Below are 23,428 nucleotides of genomic sequence, written 5' to 3' on the forward strand. Positions count from 1 at the left end.
TTTCTCTGACTCACCATTGCTAGGATATGTTATTCAAGTAACGAGTGATAATCTGGGTTTACACGGGCTGTTTCGTTTTGTTGAGTGTTTCAGCGCAACATATTGTTGTAGATTTTGTTTAACTACTGAATAAGATTTACAGTCTGTCTTCACTGAAGATGACCCTGGTATGGTTTTTCGCACTAAAGAAATCCATGCAGAACATTGTGAATCTCGACAGGAAAATCCTGTTTTAGGGTCAACATTTGGTGTCAAGAAGACACTAACATTTTTCCCCACCTCTGATAACTACGCGGTGGACATCATGCACGATTTGCTTGAAGGTGAAGTGCAGTACGAACTGAAACTTGTATTTCAGTACCTTGTCAATAAAAAGTGTCTATCTCTGGAAACACTGTCAATGAGGATCCAAAGTTTCAACTATGGATATACTGAGAGAAGGAACAGGCCAAGTGGTTTAAAAATGGATGAGAGTAGCAAACATCTTGGATTGAATGCAATTCAGTCATGGTGTCTCTTGCAAAATGCTCCCCTTATTCTTGGTGATGTTGTCACTCAGGTGAACAAAACAGATTACCCGTGCACAGCAACTAACCTGCCTGCGAGCCTTCGCTCAGGTCACATTTACACACGGCGCGGCTGAAGCCCGCGAAAACGGAATCTATAGAGCTCCTGCGGATGATGTCACATATGCTGGTCACGTGACGAGAAACGAAGGGGGCAGCCATTTTGGCAGTAATCGCGTCAGTAAATTCATTGGCAGGCACTGGCAGACTGTCGAGGATGGTGGATAACTGCTGTGCACCAGGTTGCACAAATAGGCGTGGGAAGAAGAAAGGTGTATCTTATTATCGCATTCCAAAAGACGCGGAGAGGAGGGAAAAGTGGATCGCAGCGATTAAAAGAGCCAGGAGCCGTCTGAACAAGACTGAAAGATGGGACCCCCCGGCCGTTTGCTTTCGCTTATGCAGTGATCACTTCATATCAGGTGGGTGAAGGAATACAGTACAATGCTACAAAAAGTTTTCAAAAAGCAAAAATACAAACTAGTTTCAGACGCACTGCAGTAGCTATCCAAGCTAATAAACAAACATGCTAACGTGACACTGCCGTAGCTAGACAAGCTAATAAACAAACAATGCTAACGTGACACTGCCTATCAAACTGAAATAATTTAATACTTACCCTTGCAGTGATGATGCCGAAGTTTTTGGATGTAAGACTCCACAGTTGAATGTTGTTTACGAAGCCGGACTGACACCATTTGTAAGCCTCCAAGCTTTTGTAAGCTCTGAGGGAGTCTCCTGAGTACACTGATGGAAAGCTTACAAGATAGCTGTGGATGTCCGCGTAGCGCAAGTCGGGTACATCGTCTTCAGAGCAGGAGGTTATGCTCTTGAAAAGCACACCGGGTGCATTATATGGGTCGCTTATATTTAATCTTTCTAATTTTGTACTATAAAGCCGAATTTCACTTGAATTAAAATGAGATGTATACTCGCACGGTAGGAAAACGCTGGCGCCGGTCGTCATGTTTACTGCCAAAATGGTGGCTGATAACCAAAAGTCACGTGACCGCAGGAGCTCTATAGTTGCAGACAGTTCAGTATTTTTAAAATACCGTTACTATGTCAAACATGCTCAAAACTTTCTGACACACTGTCTTAAACACCTCTAACATTATATCTCAGTTACACAAGTTAACATCGATCATTTTCATCATGTACTGACCTGTAGAAAACAGAAAAGTGCAGCAGGAAGAATTAGAGACAAGATCCAATTGATCGTCTGGATTGCTTCTGAGGAGGGGGCGGGAGTGTCCCCCCTAAAATAACCCAGGTGTCACTGCTCACCTGTCAAAGTTTCCACCTTAGCGCTACTTACTATTACTGTTTCTCAAACAGTACAGATAAATAATAAAATGATATGAATGTCACCAAAATAAATACAGATAATGTTGCGCTTTTCAGAACAATACATTCACTGTTTAGCAAAAATAAATAAAAGTAAATACACAAATAATTGTACCATTTTTGGGGTGTACCACAGTAAGATTGATTTCAGTAGTCACTTGTCTGGAAATACCGAAGACTAGAAACGGCCTTGAAAAACGTTCGTCACGTAGTGATCGTCTTCTCAATAGAACATCTTTGATAATGTCTTCTGGCCAATCAGAATCAAGATAACGGCATGGTGTTGTTGCAGGAAGTCCCGACGGAGAATACTTTTGCTGTAGTACATCTCTATATACATCGATACAACATTGATGATTGAAGGTGTGTGGGCTGTCTTTAATTTTGACACACAGAACAATGGGGGCTATCCACCCTTATTCACAATGTAAAGTAATTCACACAGCCTCTTCCCTCTTCTCTCTGTGAGGAGCAGCAAGTTCAGCTTTCAGAACAAAGTAACAAAAAACTAAAATGGCATTCATTTTTTAAAATATGTCGTGTAGTAATATATTTATTTATTTTTCTTCTCAAGAGAGTACCAGAATGTGTATTTGATGTTAGTATTTCAAAAAATCTCCTGGGGGAGAATCCCCCCAGACCCCCCTGCAGAGGTTGGGTTTTCAGCATGTCAACTCTTTCACTTGTGGGGAAATTGCAAGATTGGCTCCAGGTCGCCCTTTTTATTTACTAGAAGACAAATGTGCCTTTTTATTTCATACAGTTCAATTTGGATTGAGACAGGGAAATAATCTAAACCTCACGCGTGGCGTTTCACTGTCAAGGGGAGCGATATAGCGTGTATGTAATTACATTGCAAATACTGACTTGAGCCCCACCACTGTATGGGTTAGCCCTACCATAGATTACCCAACAAAAATACTCTGGCACCGCCACTGTTTGAAGTATTTAATCATTGATCACCACAAGCTGTTCAAATCTTTCTTTCCTGACAGAAGACTTATTCCAAAGTATGATTTTATGATGCATTACCCAAGGTGTATTCGAAAAATAGGTCCACTCCTCCATGTATGGTGCATGAGATTTGAGGCCAAAAAAGCTAAGTAAAACAACACCAAAGACAGTTGGCTTATCACTGGGAGAATTTTTATTTTCAGAGGTTCGAGTTTGGTCTAGTCAGGAAGGAAATTATTGACAGCTTGGAGGGTGGTGAGGCTTTAAGTGCTGCATTTAATGTGAATGCATACTGCGACGTGTCAACTACTAACTGGGTAAAGAACTATGGAACCGATTATCAAATTGGAATGTTAGTTTTGATAAGGACTGATAAAGAAACTCCTGTTTTTGGAAAAATCAATAATATCATTCTAAATGAAGACCAAGCTTTCATTTTGATTTGCAAAGTGGACACACTGTATTTTGATGAACACTATAGTTCATACTGTATCGAGGAGACGATTGATTCATTTTCTGTTATTTCTATTGATGATTTGCATTATTATAGACCCTATGACAAACAGTTTTCTAAAGAGATGGATGGAAAAATATACATAGTGCCACATTGTCATATTGTGTGACATGTGCTGTTAAGGACTGAATGGACATACTGTGGAATGTTAATGTAAGCCAATGCTGTAGGTCAGTGGTTCTCAAACTTTTTCGGTCATGCCCCCCCTTTGGAGAAAAAAAAAAAAGTCGGGCCCCCCCAACACAAATAAGTCAATATCTATTAAAATACATCAATATGAACGTGAGCATTCCTTTCAAAAAAATAAAATAAAACACTTTGCTAGAAAAGTGATAATAAAACAATGCTCCATAAGTCTGTGTGCTCCAAAAAATAAATACAATTGTGCAATCCTTTTGCTAGAACAATAAGTTATAATACTTTGCAATCTCTGCCAAAAAATTAAGCAAAAGAAAATGTTTATTTTTGGCAAAAAAGTGTGTCTTATCACAGTGGCTACAATGAGCCTGTTTTGCACTGCACATTTCTTCAAAATGGGGTTGCAGGCTCAGGGGCGGCGCCAGAGATTTATTTTGGGGGTGCTGTGGGATAGCTTGACATTTCATAGGGTGCTCAAACATTTAAGGTTTCCTATTAATGTACCGGGCGCTACAGTGGAATGTTCTACTGCAACAATCCCCACGCAAATACACAGTGTACAAACGACTGTTACAATGAAGGCTTGATAATCAGCTCACGGCATAAGCGTAAGCAGGGGTAAAGTGCTATTTTTATAGGTGGTGTGGACCTTACATAGGGGGATCCAGGGGCAAGCTCCCCCAGGAAGATTTAAAAAGAAATATTGAAGTTAAAAGCATCAATCTGGTGCATTTTGAGAGCAACATTAAGAGATCTATGGATACATCTCTCAACACCCATATGAAACAGAACTGTAAGCAGATTTTATTTTTATTTATGGATATTTTACAAATCACTCCCCTTTTAAACTCTATCCTTTTTTTACTGTCATATAGTATTTCATACCTGTTTTTCATTTATTCTCTTATTTTTTTATAACTATAATGATCCTACAAACGTGTGCCTCGGAAATAATTGTTTACATTAATCTTGACCAAACCGTTTGAGACCCACTGAGATAACTAATCTCAGTGAGAAATCTAAACACTGAGATTCCTTTACCTCACTGAACTGAGATTATTTTAGCCTCTCAGTCTGACAGGCGAGAGTTCTCTCTCCACCTTGTTGTTGAAAAAGCTCCTTATACCCGTTAGCGCAGCTCGCGAGCACCAGAAGCTAACAACAACGATCTCCGGTACCGGTGCGCTCTCTCTCTCTCTCGCTCGCGCACGCACACAAAATGGCTCGTACCACACACACACACAGAGCCGAGCTTGAATGAAACACAGAGACCCAGTCGTAATGTATCATATTATTTTCGAATCAATAATTTTTCCTATTCCGATTTTTTTTTTTTCATAACCATTCCCCCCCCCCCCCCCCCCCCCGCCATGCCTCTGTTAACTGCAGACTTTGAAACTTGGCTTGTGAATTTCTTTTGTATCGTTTTTTTGCATTGTGTGTAGGTGAGATTATAAATTGACACCCTACAGTGCTTTTAAAATATGAATCAACTCTAAAGAGTTGAGTTACATTTTATATCATTCATAGTGTTAATATGACTTTAACTCTAGTTTAGTGTTAAAACAAATTACACTTGTGGTGTTAACTTTTGACTCTGCAAGCTAGTGTTGCATAAATGTAACACTGACCGGTGTTGACCAGAGTTACATTTTAACTATAGAGAGAGTTGCTAGAACTCTGTGTAAACTTGTTAACACTTTCAAAAGTGTAGTTTTAACTCAAAACAGTGTGGACCAATATAGACACTTTAAAAGTGTTGTATTTGACTCTATAAGAGTTCAATTACCACTGCTGATTTTGCTGTGGTTAATAGAAAGGTGTATTCATGTATTTTATGCCTGTGTTATTCATGTTTTATGTTTTTTTATTATCTATGCTTTTTAATGACTGTTTTTAAATGTAATGTTATAATGTGTTTCCGCTGCACTATTTTGCAATGCTCTTAATGTCTTTTATTTTTGTAAAGCACTTATAATTGCCTTGTGTTGAAAGGTGCTTTATAAATAAACGTGCCTTGCCTTGTATTTTCATCTTATGAATCATGTTATTTAATGTCCTACCAGGCATGGTAAGTATATCGATGAACAACAATCAGGCTCTGACGCTGGACTAAAGATCCTGCTAAAAACAGTGGACAATGTCTTAAAAAAACTTTAACTATAAAAGTCCCACTGTGACAAATTACATTTTCATACAGGGAAATGATATATCTATATAGCAGCAAATCAGACAGCGTTGAAAGAAAATAATAAATAAGAGACCATAACTATAAGAAGAAAGACCTTATGTTCTGCCAAGACAGAGTAAAACAAAAAGACTGCTTAATGGAGGAGATTAGTAAATACGTCATGTAAACATACATGTGGAGATGACAGTGTTTATTTTATGAATGCCCTGCAATGCTTGTTAAAAATATAAAATAAATGGTGTAAAAGTAAGTGTGAGTAGGTTTATTGGCACAATAATTACAAAGTGCAAACACATTTCTGTCTGGCAAGCCTTCAGAAGCGCTTCCTGATATTTAATAACATATTCCTCATATGACTCATCCTCTCCGCTCACGGTCTGTTTGACTGATGCTCAGATAATATGAAACCTGGAATATGTCAGATGTTTTTGTGACATAACTCTATTCGGATCAAGCTTTAAATGATATCTGTCAAAAAGGAAATAGCTTTCCGTCACTGCCCTATTTAAATGTACCACAGGTGTAGCATATGTATGCTAATATGGCAAAATAAAGGATTCTGCAGCAATGCTTCAGCTCTGAATACCAACTGTGTGGTGGAGCTGAAACGTACAAAGAGATGACCTTGATGAGGGAGGGGTCAGCCTGTCTGCCAGGAGAAAGGTAAAAGTGAACGTCTCTGGCTTTCAGACTTATGACAAAGAGATAAACGCAGAAATGACAGTCATGCCTGAGTGTTTTATTTTTAACCTGTTTCAATTTAGCAGGGCACACAATGAATCAGACAGCAGCTTAAGCAATTAACAAGGACAGACATTATGGTAATGAGAGCGCGGAGCTTGTAAGGTCACTATCGTCGTGCATGTTAAGCCACAACTGAGGGCAGGGATTCTCCAACGCCACATTAATTGTAGGCAGCACAAAGAAATGAGGAGCAGAATTAGTTTACCTGATTTCTCCCACAACAATATAGCGGTCTCTCCACCAAATTTCATTTCATCTTTTTCATGATTTGATGCAATGAGACAAGATGCTGAAGATTTTAGGGAGTACCCTGTTGAGGTCATTTTTAGTGTGAATGCTGATTCCACAATGGATGTATTAAGAGAATTGGATACAGCTTTGGTAGCGGGGCCCTTTTCATTCCTATGAAAGTCGCTCAGTGGCGCATAATGCCAAAATGACTTAAAGAGCAACTTCCAGGTTAAAGACACCTTTGAATAAATGTGTAGGAAAATGATGAATACACTAGATTTTCAAAAAAATATACAGAAATATACACTACAGTGACATCTGGCGTCGTTTTTTTAAGAAATGTTCACTTCCGCATAAAAAAGCCTCGGCACGTGACCTCCCGCGTGTGACGTAACACGGGGGACACAAGGGGGAGAGCGGCCGGTGTAACGTATTAATAAACATGGATCTCAATGCTAGTTTCGACACAGAAGACACAGAAGAAGTTGAACATGAATATTCGAATGCATATGACGGACCACAACCTTATAATTATGAGCCTGCTAGGCGTCCAAGAGACCAGGAGCAGCCAAGGATTAGAAGAAATAACGGCCATCGGAGAGAAATTGAGCTGTGGTGTAAGGAGAACCAGTGGAGAACTGGGCAGCTATCTTGGTGAGTGACCGGCGTTAGCTACAGAATGTTAGCTAACGTCACATCACAACATTGTAAAGTTAGCTATCATATATCAGGCTATAACTAAAGTAGCATTGATAATATAGTAACGTTACTGGCAGGACTGTTGATACTGATCCATAACAGAAACTAATGCGCAAGTATCAGCCGTATCTCGCGTTACCTAATGCAACTCCACACTACGGTGCTGCGTACCGGAGTGGAGACGCGAGATACGGCTGATACTTGACGATCTGGCGGAGAAAGGTTGTGGAGCCTCCGTTGATATGCCGTTGTAAATGGCTTGATGGAAAGCAGGTGTGTAGTCGGGGAGGGTGCACAGCTGATTGCAGCAGGTGAGTGGAGGTTGAGCCAGGAGCCAGGAGTGACAGCCACCACGCCCACACAAACAACACAGACAGGGGGAAACAAACAAACACAAAGGAGACGGCTGGAGCAGTACAGCCACCACAGCGTTACCCAATGCAACTCGACACTATGTCTTACGGTGCCGTGTACTGGAGGGGAGAAAGAGAGAGCAGCGAAGGGGGGAGGGGGGGAGGGGGAGAGAGAAGTAATACGGTTTCCTGATAAAGCTGTGGAGAGTATGTGCTGCAGGGAGGTGGATGCACAACGCACCCAGGAACGAACGCTAGCTCCGGTCCTTTTTACTGTGGACTCGATGTCCTGACAGGCTGGTATTTGTGCAACCTGCACAAACACAATACTGCACCATGATTACAAATGGTGAAATACAATGTAAAACTACCAAAAAATAACAGCTCCTTAAAACACAACCGCTCAACTCAACGCAACTCCACTATACCCGCATTCAGAGAGCGGAGATGTGTCCCATGTGTGATGTAATATGACGCCTTTGACGTATGACCTTAAAAATAAGCCGTTTTTAAGAGCAGAGCTCAAAATTGCTCCTTTCCCTCTGAATTCCTACCCTTATGTCTCGTAAAACATATCAAATCCTGCATTCACTTTTTTAATTGTAATTTTCAAGCAAGTTTAAGCATAAATGTAGAAAAAATAAAAACCTGCAAGATGCTCTTTAAGTGCAAAAATACCTGAATCTTGCCCATTAACCAGTTGAGCCCTGAGGCGGTTTTTCAGGTCTCAGGCTCGAAAATGACATTCCCAGAACAAAGGACCATATCTTCCCTTCTAAAAGGGTTAAATTAATAATCTTTTTTCTCAAAGCAATGACAAACCTGTGAGTTGGATGTAGAAGAGTCAGAATCAATATAGATGTTTTTTTTTTTTAAAGAAAATTCTGATTGAACATGGTAAAAAACTATAAATTATAGTGCCCGTCCCAAAACATTTTTTTACTTGAAAACTACCCTTGGATGATGGGTTAGTACACTAAAAGCTTTAGGAATCCAAAGTACAACATATCATAAGTACCCTGTATCAAGATTGATGCAAAACAAGTGAAATCTGACCTTTTTAAAGAGATTTAGCAAAAGAAAAACACTCCTGGGGTCATTTGGTTGGATTTTCCATATCTCTGTCCCCCCTTTGTCGATTTTGCTGATTGACATCTCTTTCTGACCGTTAGAGCCAATAGAATCAAAGGGGGATTTCCCCACACACACACATGGTAAAACAAAAAGGTGGGGGCTTCACGCACGCAGTTTTGCACCAGAGTGAAGCTGTCTCTAGCTCTGACATCTGAAAATGGAAAAGCAGGTTTATTGCTTATGGATTATCATAAATCATTTCAAGGGGACACAGACACATTGGATTAACCTATGGATTAACTTCAGTTGCGTTTTTATCGTTTTAATGCCATTGAAGACCACTTTTGACCAGACTACGACACAGGTAAGCCATGTTAGCGTTTTTAGCCACCTAGCGCCACATGTTTTGGTGTCTGTTTTTGTTTATAAAGTCGCGAGTCCGTATCATGGAGAGAAAATGTATGTACCCATTGATTCTGTGTCATCTCACGATCAAATCGATGGGTTGGATGTGCAGAATGGATAAATAATAAGGTTTTATGAGTGAGTTTCGGTGCAGTAAATCTGTTAGCATTTTTCGCTCGTTGCTAATTCAGAGGCTCAGCGTTAGCATTGTGGGTTTTATTTAGAAAAATAAATAAAAATGATCAGTTAGATGAGTTTCTTCCCATTACATGGATATAAAACATTCATATTTTATTAAATGAACATGCCCTCAGACACTGTTTCCTGCGAGATGTTGCGGGAGGGCCCTGGTACCGGGGTCTCTCAGGCTTAACAGGTTGTTTTTGTTGTTGTTGTTGTTGTTGTTGCACATGCTCTTTCCTTAAAGGGGACATGTTACGGTAATGTTCAGGTTCATATTTGTATTCTGTGCCTCTACTGGGACATGTCTCCATGCTGTTCCATAATGTTCAAAAAGCTCATAATTGTTCTCATACTGCCTGTGCTGCAGCACCTCTTTTCACCCTCTGTAATAAACCCAGACCTGGCGTCATGGACGGGCCCCATGGGGCCGGGCCCGCCCATCCAGGATTTGGGCCCGCTGTTTTAATCAGAGCTGAATACAACATTTTAATTGTTTTATTATTGTGTTCAGTGGCGGCGCCAAGGTATACTGGGTTAGGCTACAGCCATACCAACAAAAATGGCTTAGCCCCACCATGAAAAATGATTTTAAAGTAAGCAAACTGAAGTCCGCCAACTCGCAGAGTAAATTGCACAGACAGCAGTTAGTAAGATTGATTTCAGCAGTCACTTGTCTGGAAATAATACCGAAGACTAGAAACGGTTTGAAAACTTTTGTCACGTAGTGATCGTCTTCTCAATAGAACATCTTTGATAATGTCTTCTGGCCAATCAGAATCAAGATAACGGCGTGGTGTTGTTGCAGGAAGTCCCGACGGAGAATACTTTTGCTGTAGTACATCTCTATACATCGATACAACATTACGTGTTGATAGAAATCAACACGTAATGAAATAAGACCCCACGGTTTGATGATTGATAGGTGTGTGGGCTGTCTTTCATTTTGACACACAGAAAAAAGGGGGCTATTGACCCTTATCCAAAATGTAAAGTAATTCACACAGCCCTCTTCTCTCTGTGAGGAGCAGCAGATTCAGCTTTCAGAACAAAGTAACAAAAAACTAAAATGGCATTCATTTTTTTTTTAAATATGTCGTTTAGTAATAGATGTATTTATTAAAAATATTAAAATGTATTAAAAATCTCCTGGGGGAGAATCTCCCCAGACCCCCTTGCAGGGGTTGGGTTTTCAGCATGTCAACTCTTTCACCTGTGGAGAAATTGCAGGATTGGCTCCAGGTCGCCCTTTTTATTTACTAGAAGACAAATGTGCCTTTTTATTTCATGCAGTTCAATTTGGATTGAGACAGGGAAATAATCTAAACCTCACGCGTGGCGTTTCACTGTCAAGGGGAGCGTGTATGTAATTACATTGCAAATACTGGCTTGAGCCCCACCACTGTATGGGTTAACCCTACCATAGATTACCCAACAAAAATACTCTGGAGCCGCAACTGATTATGTTTATTGTTGTTATTTTTAGGGCTTTGTCCTAATATTTATTTTTGTTTAAAACTATGTTGAAAGATTAGTTATTTTGCTACGAGATTCTGAATGAAATTCTGAATGAAAGGCTGCGCGCGCGACTGGGTTTTTGCTGGGTTGAGTCGTGTGGGTTTTTGAGTCAGATGCAGCACAGCAGCCTGTCAGTTTACTCTTGCTAGGTTAGTTTGGCTATTATCATTTATATTTATCTGCAACAATGGATATCAGGAAGTGGTTCATGAAAGGAATATGGCAACTCAGCGCCAGATGCAGGCACATTAGACATCAGTTACATTACCAACGAGCTAGCAAGCCAGCCAGGGACAAGGGAGGCTGGCAATCAATTATATTTGTAGAGAAATTGACTCTCACGCCGGCTCTTTCACAAACTCCTGCTCTGTGCGCAAGCAGACCGCTGCACATGCTCTCTGCCTCGCTCAATCTCTCTCTCTCTCTCTCTCTCTCTCCCTTTCTCTTCATCGCTCAACCTTACTCCACCTCTCCACCCTGTGTGCGCTCAAGTTTGCCTGAGTGCTTGCCCAAGTTGGCACAGCATTACAAATGTGCCACAAAACCAACTAATGGGTATAGCCTATAATAAGACCGTCAACAGCCTTATGGCAACCTAAAACCCCTCTGTTTCCGTAACAACAATTCACGAGCGCCTCCCCCCCCCCCCCCCACCCCGTTGACAATTCAAATTTCCCGGGAAATGTAAGTTTCGGGGTGGGCCCGCCCTGATAAATCAAATGCCCGCCCAGAGACGTATGTCTGCCGCCGGGTCTGCATAAACCAGAGCCCAGTCTGCTCTGATTGGTCAACCACTAAGCGATGTCCCGCCCCTTAGCGTATCAAATACAATATGTTGTAGTGCTTGCAAAAATAGTTTTACATAAGGAGGTGAAAACTGGTCTAGTGAAAACTGGTCTGGTGAAAACTGGTCTGTAAAGGCAGAAGTTTCTCCCACAAAGACCGATATAACACACTACAGGAAAGGGAAAAGCCCCAAAAGCATACAGTAATAGGGCCTCTTTAAGCTTTGCCTGCTGCATTTAAGGCGGCGTAACGTATGGTCTCAGCTCAGTCAGTTGAAAAGAGGAGGGAAAGGAGCTCTGAAACTACGCTTTTTTGATCATTTACAACTATAAGGCCTTAAAGATTTTAATATGAGCTATTCAAGTGTTTTTCTCCTGTGAAGTGGATTTAAATAAAAATATATCTGCTGATTCTGCTGAAGACGTCTCTTTCCCAATGTCAACAGGAATAGTTTATTGGGGCCAAAAGACATCACAGACTCGCACATAAGTTTTAGTTCCATTACAAAATGTGTTTCAGTGCCTGGCTCACTTCCTAGTTGGCTTGGCTTGGTTAAGCGACCAAGTCCATCTCTGACAGGATAGATCAAATACGTTGGCTATTTATTCTAGATCTATAATGCTCTACAGAGGTTTTTGCTAGCTGCCAAGAACACAATTTGATGGAAAGTAGAACCGTCTAAATGTTTGCTTTTGAATTCAAACACTGCAGTGGGCTCCAATCTTATTATTAACTTTGGCACCAAACCCAAGATTGTTGTTGTGCAAAGCCATACTGTTCAAACTGCAATTTCAATCACTAAATGTAAAAACAATGGTGCTGAATGGAGTGAGAAAGGGAAGTGGCTGGACTGCTCACTCAGTGCAATCTGTCATGATCTGCGAGTTCATAAGTTACAGCACATCAGCAGTTCACTACTTAAGCACACAAAACCGTAAATACAGCACACAAATTAAGCCGTTAATCAAACCTTTACGGAACCTTTCACCATGTCAATATGCATTAGCTGCTGACTGATTGCCATTTGTCTAATTAATCAATCCCCACCTTCAAACTCATGCCATTAATTCACTGATGAGCAGGGTCACAGCACACTCCTCGCACACATAAATCTTCGCCTGTCGCTGATCCAAAAATAACCGCCCAGTTCTGCCCGCCTGACGACTCTCTACACCACAGAATTAAGTTAAAGAGGTGGTAATCAACAAGAGAATGATGGGAAAGATATTTTATATTCTCTCGTTTCTTGTTAATCTGGACTGGAGACGTCAAATAGACTCTGTGTATCAGCTCGTGTTGGAAGCTATAAAGACACTCTGTGAGCTTTTTGTGTTTTGAAAAGGTACAGTTATTACACACACAGTCAATTACAGGTCTCAAGTGGGAACGAGTATTGATTGAGCCACAAATCCAACAAAAGGGGCTTAAACTGAGTAACACCCACTCTCCGATATCAATCCAGAAACATGACTCAGCGAGACCTCGCTGTTTTAGAAAAAAGAGAATGTGTTACTCCCTAGAGGTAAGCCCCTGTTTTCAATCAGCAGCCAACATGTTGCCGCTGCCACTGCCAGTGCTTTCCAACTGGAATCATACCAAAGCGGGTGCATCGGCCTAAGATTTAACACCTCAACAGTCTAACTGGGAATCAAACACAAGGACTCTGATTTCACTTCTGCCTGCCCTTCACCGTTTTCCTGCTGTCTGTCCTTCTTCTTTTTTCTCTTTAACATTCATCCCCCTCCTCTCATTTCTCCTATCTCCTACATTACTCTATTTTCCTTTCCATTCCTTGTCTCTTGTGGGTTGATGTTTTTTGGCAAGTTTCCCAGATAAGAGAGTGGTATGAAAGCAGCGTGGAGGAACAGTTATTACAGGCAGTGTGCTCTGATCAGAGAGGCTTCACATCACAGTGACAGAGATTCTTCTTATCACACCCGGGGCCAACAACTCGGAGCACCGAGGTTCTCCATCTGACTCCCTCAGGACGACTGGAAGGCTACTAGGCTGCACATCCATTGTAATAGCGAATCATCTCCAGAACAACAATGTATTTCTTAAATGACTTTATGTCTGTCTAAAACTAAGAAGCAGAAAAACAGATGGCGAAACACAACCAAAATTCACAAAGTGATGGGTTGGATGTCTCATTGGTCGACTGCTGTAAAAACTCCATGTGCTTCAACAAGGTTCTTATCCAATGACACGACCAGCATATTTTTAGCATCAGAGAAAAGATACATTTCTATTTCTCCAAATCATGGCAATCGTATATAAATGTAGGAATTTCAGTGAATTTCACGTGTCATAGATACAAGCTGCTGTTGGACAAATACAGTGTATAATAAAGATGAGATCAGAGCAGTGCATGAGTCATTATGTTCAGATGCTTTGTTCCTAGCTGTTGTCATTACTTGTAATAAATATACATACGGCACTTATTTTCTAAGGAGAAATAATATTCGCAATCCTCATAAGGGGCCGTAAAGTAAACCCGCCTATTCTTCAGGGCACTATGGCTGCACCCTTGGTTGAAAGCACCATCCATCCATCCATCCATCTGCTCCTGCTTATCCGTGGTCGGGTCGCAGAGGTAACAGTTCCAGCAGAGAGCCCCAAACTTTCTTTTCCCTGGCCACATCAACCAGCTCTGACTGGGGGATCCCAAGGCGCTCCCAGGCCAGCGAAGAGATATAATCCCTCCATCTGGTTCTAGGTCTACCCCTTGGTCTCTTCCCAGCTGGACGTGCCTGGAACACCTCCCTAGGGAGGCGCCCAGGTGGCATCCTAACTAGGTGCCCGAACCACCTCAACTGGCTCCTTTCGACGCGAAGGAGGAGCGGTTCAACTCCGAGTCCCTCCCGGATGACCGAACTTCTCACCTTATCCCTAAGGGAGACACCAGTCACCCTGCGGAGAAAACCCATCTCGGCCGCTTGTACCCGCGATCTCGTTCTTTCGGTCATGACCCATCCTTCATGACCATAGGTGAGGGTAGGAACGAAAATGGCGCGGTAGACAGAGAGCTTTGCCTTCTGGCTCAGCTCCCTTTTCGTCACAACGGTGCGGTAAAGAGACTGCAGTACCGCTCCCGCTGCTCCGATTCTCCGACCCATCTCACGCTCCATTGTGCCCTCACTCGAGAACAAGACCCCGAGATACTTGAACTCCTTCACTTGGGGTAAGGACTCATTCCCTACTTGGAGTGGACAGTCCATCGGTTTCCTGCTGAGAACCATGGCCTCAGATTTGGAGGTGCTGATCCTCATCCCAGCCGCTTCACACTCGGTTGCGAACCGATCCTGTGAGTGCTGAAGGTCGCAGACCGATGAAGCCATCAGAACCACATCATCTGCAAAAAGCAGTGGTGCAATCCTTAGTCCACCGAACTGCAGACCCCCTCCCCCACGACTATGCCTCGAAATCCGATCCATGTATATTACAAACAGGATTGGTGACAAAGCGCAGCCCTGGCGGAGGCCAACCCTCACCTGAAATGGGTCCGATTTACTGCCGAGGACCCGGACACAGCTCTCGCTTTGGGAGTACAGAGATTGGATGGCCCTGAGTAGAGACCCCCTCACCCCATACTCCCGCAGCACCTCCCACAGTGACTCCCTGGGAACCCGGTCATACGCCTTCTCCAAGTCTACAAAACACATGTAGACTGGATAAGCGTACTCCCAGGCCCCCTCCAGGATCCTTGCGAGAGTAAAAAGCTGATCCATCGTTCCACGACCAGGACGGAATCCGCATTTTTCCTCCTCAATCTGAGGTTCGACAATCGGCCTGACCCTCCTTTCGAGTACCTTAGAGTAAACTTTCCCGGGGAGGCTGAGTAGTGTGATGCCTCTGTAATTGGCACACACCCTCTGATCCCCCTTTTTAAAAAGGGGAACCACCACCCCGGTCTGCCACTCCTTCGGTACTGTTTCCGACTTCCACGCAACGTTGATGAGACGTGTCAACCATGACAGTCCCTCAACACCCAGAGCCTTCAGCATTTCTGGGCGGATCTCATCCACCCCCGGGGCTTTGCCACTGTGAAGTTGTTTGACGACCTCAGTGACCTCCCCCCGGGAGATTGGTGTCGATCATCCGTCATACTCCAGCTCTGCCTCTAACATAGAGGGCGGAGTTGTCGGGTTCAGGAGTTCCTAAAAGTGCTCCTTCCACCGCCCTAACACTCCATCAGTTGAGGTCAACAACGTCCCATCCTTACTGTACACAGCTTGGATGGTTCCCTGCTTCCCCCTCCTGAGGTGTCGGACAGTTTTCCAGAACAACTTTGGTGCCGCCCGAAAGTCTTTTTCCATGTCTTCTCCGAACTTCTCCCACACCCGCTGCTTTGCCTCGGCCACGGCTGAGGCTGCTGCCCTTCGGGCCTGTCGGTACCTTGCAACTGCCTCGGAGTCCCCTGGGATAACAAATCCCTGAAGGCCTCCTTCTTCAGTCAGACGGCTTCCCTGACCACCGGTGTCCACCAGGAGGTTCGAGGGTTACCGCCCCTTGAGGCACCTATGGTTGAAAGCACTGTATATTTAAAGGTTTTTTGGAATGCAGAAGCGCGCTCCGCTTGGCAAGTGACTACAAACAACTAATCACAGCTGCAAGATATGTTTCCTGTCTTCTATAACCTCACTTTAAAGTAAATATTTATGGTAAAGTTGATTATTTTAGTGCAGGGCAAATTTTACGCACAGCGTTTCCACTTAATGCATCTTATGAACTCCCCTGCCAAAATGTCAAAGGATCATAAAAGGCCTAATCCTCTGGAAATGAGAATCGGTGTCTAGCACACACAATCAAATACAGGAAGCTATGGTTATTATTGCTTAAAATAAAAAAACTGATGGCACTGCACTGGGTTTCAGTGATAAAACATGAGACTATACTTTTGATAAAGAGATGGGAAAGAGGCCATGATATGTCCTGGTAACCGCGCATCTCAATAAAAAAGCAGAATATGGAGTTATAATAGAGCAGCGTGATGTGTGTCGAGCTCTGTGTGGTAAAACTGTAGCAGCCAGCATTAATCTTTTAGGCGATCTGATGAAAGTGAAGGCGCTGCCCCCCACCATTGTTCTACTGCCGCCAGGCTTCTCACCCGCACTAAGCCATGGCAACATATCACCCCCACCCTCATCCACCAATGCCGGTCAAGTCCCGGATTCACTATAAAACACTCCTCCTCGCGTACAAGTCCCTCCATACCCTCGCCCCCCAGTACTTAACAGACCTCCTCCATCCCTACACCCCCTCTCGGAGTCTGCGGTCCTCAGACACGGGACTGCTCTCCATCCCCCGCTCTCGCCTTCGTACTGTGGGTGACAGGGCGTTCAGTGTTGCGGCCCCCACCCTCTGGAATGCACTTCCTCCCGAGATCCGGAACACTGCCTCACTGGACATCTTCAAATCCTCACTAAAAACACACCTGTTCACCCTGGCCTTCGGACCCTAGTCCTTTCCTGGTCCCCCGGCTTCCTTTATTTATTTTTTCCTTGTTTTGTTCGCTCCTCATTGTCTGTTTTGTTTTGTCTGTCCACCATGTACAGCGACCTTGGGTCCTGTGAAAGGCGCTTTATAAATTCCATTTATTATTATTATCATTATTACTGCATGGATTTCATGAATTCAAGGAGCATTTCAACCTATATAGCAAATGTGTGGACCAGATATTGTAAGAATAACTCACATTCTGACTCTCCTGCTTTGCTGAAGTTAGCTTGATTGTAAACTGGCAGTGGCAACATGATTTTTAAAACTAGCCATAACCGTGCAGCAATGAACACGAACCGGACCAGAACAATTTGTTGTGTTTTGATTTTGCTCTAGAACAAGTTAACCAAAGCCTTCACTGCTAATTTGTTTTGTGCATGAGACTCACGGTCATGAAGCCGTCCAGTAGACCAGAGTCAGGTTTGGGGGGAGCTTGCAGTCGCTCCATGGACCATTTTTCGATGATGGAGGCCACCTGGCTGTTCTCCGTGCTGAGGATCCTAAAGCCAGTCATGTTCACACCACTGTATCGATATGCCTCCACGTCCAGTGCAAACAGATCCTGGATATAAAGAAAATAAATTAGAGATAGAAGAGAAGGATTATGATTCCATTATTAACAACCCTGCAGTTGAAACCCACCGATAAAAAGCTAAAAGCTGAAACCCCACTACTGAGAAGCGTCTTAGCTAACAAGCAAACCAATTACACCCCAGATTTGGGGCTTTTAATAACTTTTTAAACCCTGTCTCCAACAAAATGGTCATTTTCAGTTATGTTTCGGGGGAAGCCTTTTACAAAAAATCCTAGATACAGTTTTACATTCTAAATAGAAAGAACACAAAACAAAACCCCTACAAAACTACTGACTTAGCTTTAGAAAAAACTAAATGAAATGGTTAGGTTTAGATAAAAGGAAATGTTTGATTAAATGGAATTTGTATTTCTCCTATGTTTGTTCGTCCTACCTATCCAACCCTTTCCCTGCCACTACACAGAGTTTTGTGAACTTTGATTAGAAACATTAACTAATATAATCAAACACAGCATGTGTTTGCTGAGAAATATGATTGACAATGCTGTTTAGTTGTACTGGTAATTTTTTTGTCAACTGTTATTACACATGCAAAGAGGGAGGTGTTATTTTTGGCACTGAACAGGGTTCCAGCTGTTTTTTTCCTTTTATCAGTTGGACACTGAAAAGGACAGGGGAATCTGCTTGTATCATCAATGATAAAGATCAATAGCGGTTTTAGGAAATATTTAAAAGTTAAGAAAATGCAGACAGACTTTACATTTAGTCTGTCAATGTAAACATTTACATAGAAAAGTTTCTTCAATTTTGTTTTACAACATCAAAACATTGAGCTTCACATGATGTAGTTTTCTGTAATATCATAAAGCTCTGTGCTAAAATACATTTCTCGAAAAAACCAAGTTGACATTAAAATCAGATCAAAGCAGAGCACTCAATTGTAAAGAGTCCTATAAACCTGTCCTTTCTCTCCATAAATAAGATCAAACGGCGCAAAAAAAATAATAACGCTAGGCTAAAATGTAGTTAAAAAGTAAATATTTTTTCAATCTATTTTCTTTAAAGTTCTACTTTACTTCACTCAGAGTTCTTATTAATTCAACCTGTGTTTTCCATCAGATACAAAAAAAAAGACAACATTTTGCATTAAATTATTCTGACACACTAAATTGATTGAGATTTTCCATATAATCGAATTACTAAAATATGTATAACCCAGGAATTAGCAAAAGACTAAATACAAAAAACAGCTGAAATAATGGAGAGAACTTAAAAGTACTTAAAGTAATGACTAAAAGTTGACTAAAATGTTGTAACATTGAGGAGATTACAACTGGACTCAATATAACATTGTTGTTGAATCAAACAACGAACTATGCATACAAACTGGACTAAAACTGATCTGAATTATAAAGAATTAATCTAAAATAGCTCTGAATATCAAAACAACAAAACACTTAAATGTAGGGTAGGTAAGAATGGAGAAACCAGCTCGAGTGCGCTAGAATTTGAAAGTACGCAGCCGAAAAAAAATCTGACCCTTCCTTCAGACTTCCTGACAGAGCCCCTCCTCCAACACACGAACGTGCCAGCCTGTCCTCCTACTGGTGGACCTCCATGGGATCTTATTTCGAAATAATTATGTATTGAAGTCAATGGAGAGGGAAAGATTATCTTTTGATCCCGTTTTTAATTGTGCCGCGAATTACACATATGATGTTTGTCAATTTAAAAGATAATTTTGCAAGTCAAAAAAAAAAGATTGGTCGTAAAACTGTGAAGTAACACATTTGTTTGTGTGAAACGCTCAATGAACTGCATCTCTGGTCTCCCACAACAACACACGTCACCAAGATGGCCGTCACTGTCTTGTCAACAAAACGATTGACTACCCTCACTCTCACCACAATGAAACACATCCAGAAGAATGTCATGCAAAGCTGCCTGTCTGCCTTCCTTTGATTTTCTCTGAACTGCCTGATCTTTTTAATTGTTTAATGTCAACCATTTGTGTAGCAGTGGCGAACCGTCAGGGCCTTCAAGGTATTCAGAGGATACCCTGGAACACTCAGATAAAGCAAACAAAAAATCGATTCATTATATAAATAAAATGTATATAAAATGAATAACTGAGAATGGTATCTGTGTTGTTGATCTGTAATATTACAGTGTTACGTTGATTTGTTTGTCCTTCTCGGACCACTCGCACTACACATTTCAGTGGTTTTGTGTTAGAAAAGAAAGCGACCAATCAGATCTGTTTCTGGGTTTCTGGGTAGAAACAGAATACCTTCAACCGAGGTATTCTACATCCTTGATCGAAGGCCCTGGCCGTTGCACTGAATGAGAGCGCACATTTGGACTGACAGTTTGATCAACCAATCATATATTGATTTGTAGACAATGGGCGTATTCTTTCAGAGTTTCCCTCGGTTCAAGGGTACTCTAAAGGCCCGCTAGTTAACTGGCTCGAGACAGAGGATCTAGATGAATGCGACGAAGCAATTCATGCCGTTTTATTGTTGTTAACGTTGAAATTACAAGTGCAACAGGTGAAGATGAAGTTGTTGCGGAATTTTTGTGAGTACCCTTTTCAAGACGACAATTCAGTGTAAAGACCGACATTATAATGCCGCGGAGGGGGGGGGTGTCTGTCTACAGAAGGTCCAGTTGTGATAGACACTGTTCGCCACTGTTGTGCAGATAGCATGAAGTAGAAAAGATCGGCGATCGCCGATGCTAGCGTTAGCATTTCTCCCCCAGGCTTAAATTGTGTATTATAGAATGATCACACCGGTGACAGTACTCTTCAAAGGGTTCACGAAATATGACTACTACTCTTACTGTTTAACATTTTGGGTTACTTAATGTTACTTCATATTACACACCGGTGACAGTACTCTTCAAAGGGTTCACGAAATATGACTACTACTATTACTGTTTAACATTTTGGGTTATTTAATGTTACTTCATATTAAGGCTAATAACAATGACAAGGCTGTAATGCTAACTAACGTGCTAGTAGCTACTAGCTAGGTAGCTAACTTGATCCAGCCACTCCTGGTCCTTTCATCAGACGGGAAGCGAAAGAACGAGCAAGACCCATTGCTGGTATGATAACAACCTGGTACTAAGCACACAGGCATCTTGTTAAAGTTATCTTATCTTAACCAGCGCCATATAGATAGATTCTATCTATATGGCGCTGATCTTAGCTATCTCTTAGTGGAGGAAAACAATTGTGACATCACTTATGCGACTATGGGATTGTAGTCTTTCTAGTTGCGTATTTTTCATAGTCTTATATTTCAACAGTTTTACGACAAACTGTGACTTTTTTGGCATGGAATTTTTTTTTTATAGATTGATAAACATCATATGTGTAATTCATGGCACAATTCAAACGGGATCGAAAGATACGTTTTCTCTCTCCATTGACTTCAATACATTATTTTTCCGAAATAAGGTCCCATGGGCCGGAAGTAGATCGGCGTAACTTCGCAACTCTATTGTTCAGCAGCTTATTACGACCCATAGTCACGTTTTAAAGTGTAGCACCTCTAGTGATTGTGTAAGAAAGAACATGCTCCCGTTGATTGCAAATGCTCCGGAGGGTCGTTTATTAACAAATAACCCTCTCTGGAAAATCCTAAATTGTAGGATAGTTTGGCCATTAAAATGCTTTTTGATTAGATTTCTAGCAAGAAGTGTATATTGTACTTTTAGAATCCACGTCCAGTGTAGTTTGATAGATATTACGAAGATGATTTGAGGTCTCGCCAGGAAAACTGTATATGGGCTCAGCTTCCATGTAAAGTTAGCGTCAACCCTCCCGGGGTGAAAACAGTATTTCCGGTCTCAAAGTTTTCATAATAAAACCGGAAGTATTCCCCTCACTGTCAAATGATTACACAGTGATCTCTGCATTACTCATCCACTAAAAAACATCAGTTTATCCTTGTTAATGACACAATATTGATTGGTTTAAATTGTGTACAATGCTTTTGTGTTTTTATCCTTCGATTCGGAGAAACAAGTAGTTTTTTCGGAGTTTAGACACTACAGAGTTTCCGAAGACACTACACTACCCAGAGTTCCCAGCTATCGTTTGGGACTACAACATCCGCCTCGCTTTACAAACCCCGTGATTAATCCTCAAGCCATGTGATTGGATGTTGGAGTGGCAGTGCGACAAGGTTACGCCGAGCGTCAAACAGCTCTATTCAATGGAATGGAACCACGGCAGACTATCCAAAACTGGTCTCGAACGGGTCCATCCCAGCCCCCCTCATCCTTACTTGTGCCCATAATGGGCAGCATTAATATATACCCACATGACACCTAAGGTCAGAAGAGCTTTATTTAACAGCTGGTCTTATGTCTGTGACCCCTTCTGTTGTTCATTGATAAGCCTGAAACATGCTCACAACTCACAAAATATAAGTTGTTGAGCTGGGAAAATGTAATGAGATATGCAAATGCTTGCCTCATGTACAAAATAATACATGGCCTTACTTCACCTCCGCTCAGACATTTTATCACCATACTTACACCTGTAACTAGGTCAACAAGAGCTGCAACAAGAGGAGACTGCGTTGTTCCATTAAGGAAGAGTTCAGTCAGCCAATCTTCTTTTTCTTTTAAAGCTGCACAACAGTGGAACTCAATCCCAGTAAAGATTAGAGAACAAAACACCTGCAGTTTATTTAAATCTAACTTAAAAACATTTAGTGGAAAGTCAGCTCTGTCAACACTGACACAATCTGCACTTTACAACGCTCTGTTTGTACATGTGCCTGACCTGTTGCTATCTGTCTGCTTTGTGAATATGTATTTTAGTTTAGTTTTTATGTTTTTATATATGCTTTTATCATAATATAAGCTTCTCTGTTGAATGTTGTTTTACTGATTGTATTTACCTGTTATTTGAAGTGAAATTTTGTTTTTAGGATGACTTTCAACATCTGTCCAGGGACTACAGACGAAAAATAGCCTGTTGGCTAACTCTGGCACATTTACAGAAATGTCAATCAATGTGCACTGTCCCTATCAAATAAATATATAAATTAAAAAATATATAATATATATATAAATAAAAAATGCACTTGTCAAGGTTCAGATGCACATTTTGCAAATATGGCAGTAGCCATCGATCATCTTAAGATAAGATAAGATAAGATATACTTTATTTATCCCAAGTTGGGAAATGTTTTTGTTACAGCAGCATACTACTTTGTTCTACACCACTACAATTCAGAGGTTAACCTGGTATTTGTACTCCACTACATTTATTTTAGTTACTTTGCAGATTCTGATTAATGATGTGAAATATAAACAACCCTTAAAGCAGACTTTAGTAGATGATTGGTCGTGCTTTTTACAGTACTACAGCTTCCACAGATGACATTTTTTAATGTTGTTAAAGCATTTAATGTATTCATTGCTATCGGGATGTTAACAGCATTCCATGGAATATAACAAAAAGTGTTTCTGAAGTGAATTACCTACCCTACCTTTAACAAACGATAAGTAAGAGAAAATACAAATCTGGCACTAAATGGCTGCCATATGTGGCCTCAGTATGTTGGGTTGGTTCACTGTGCTGGAAGAATAATGCTGTCAGTTCCGGACTCTGTCTGCCAAACACAACAGTGGGAAATGACAACTACTACTGTCCCTCCCCTGCCTCATTCA

General features: G+C 41.5%; 2 protein-coding genes across 2 annotated transcripts in view; one reads left to right on the forward strand and one right to left on the reverse strand.

Annotated features, from left to right (window-relative positions):
• Positions 1-23,428, reverse strand: part of LOC307047203 (glutamate receptor ionotropic, kainate 2-like) — a 344,882-nt gene that overhangs the window by 152,703 nt on the left and 168,751 nt on the right. The window contains 1 exon segment of the mRNA XM_079693992.1: positions 17,588-17,761. Within this exon segment, the coding sequence (XP_079550118.1) occupies positions 17,588-17,761 (174 nt within the window).
• LOC307047202 (uncharacterized protein) overlaps positions 9,041-23,428 on the forward strand; it is a 75,241-nt gene continuing 60,853 nt past the window's right edge. The window contains exon 1 of the mRNA XM_079693991.1: positions 9,041-9,175. The gene's annotated coding sequence lies outside the window, so the exon portion shown is untranslated. The remainder of the gene's footprint in view (positions 9,176-23,428) is intronic.

Source organism: Notothenia rossii, assembly GCF_949606895.1.
Source record: "Notothenia rossii genome assembly, chromosome: 7".
Lineage (NCBI taxonomy): Eukaryota > Metazoa > Chordata > Actinopteri > Perciformes > Nototheniidae > Notothenia > Notothenia rossii.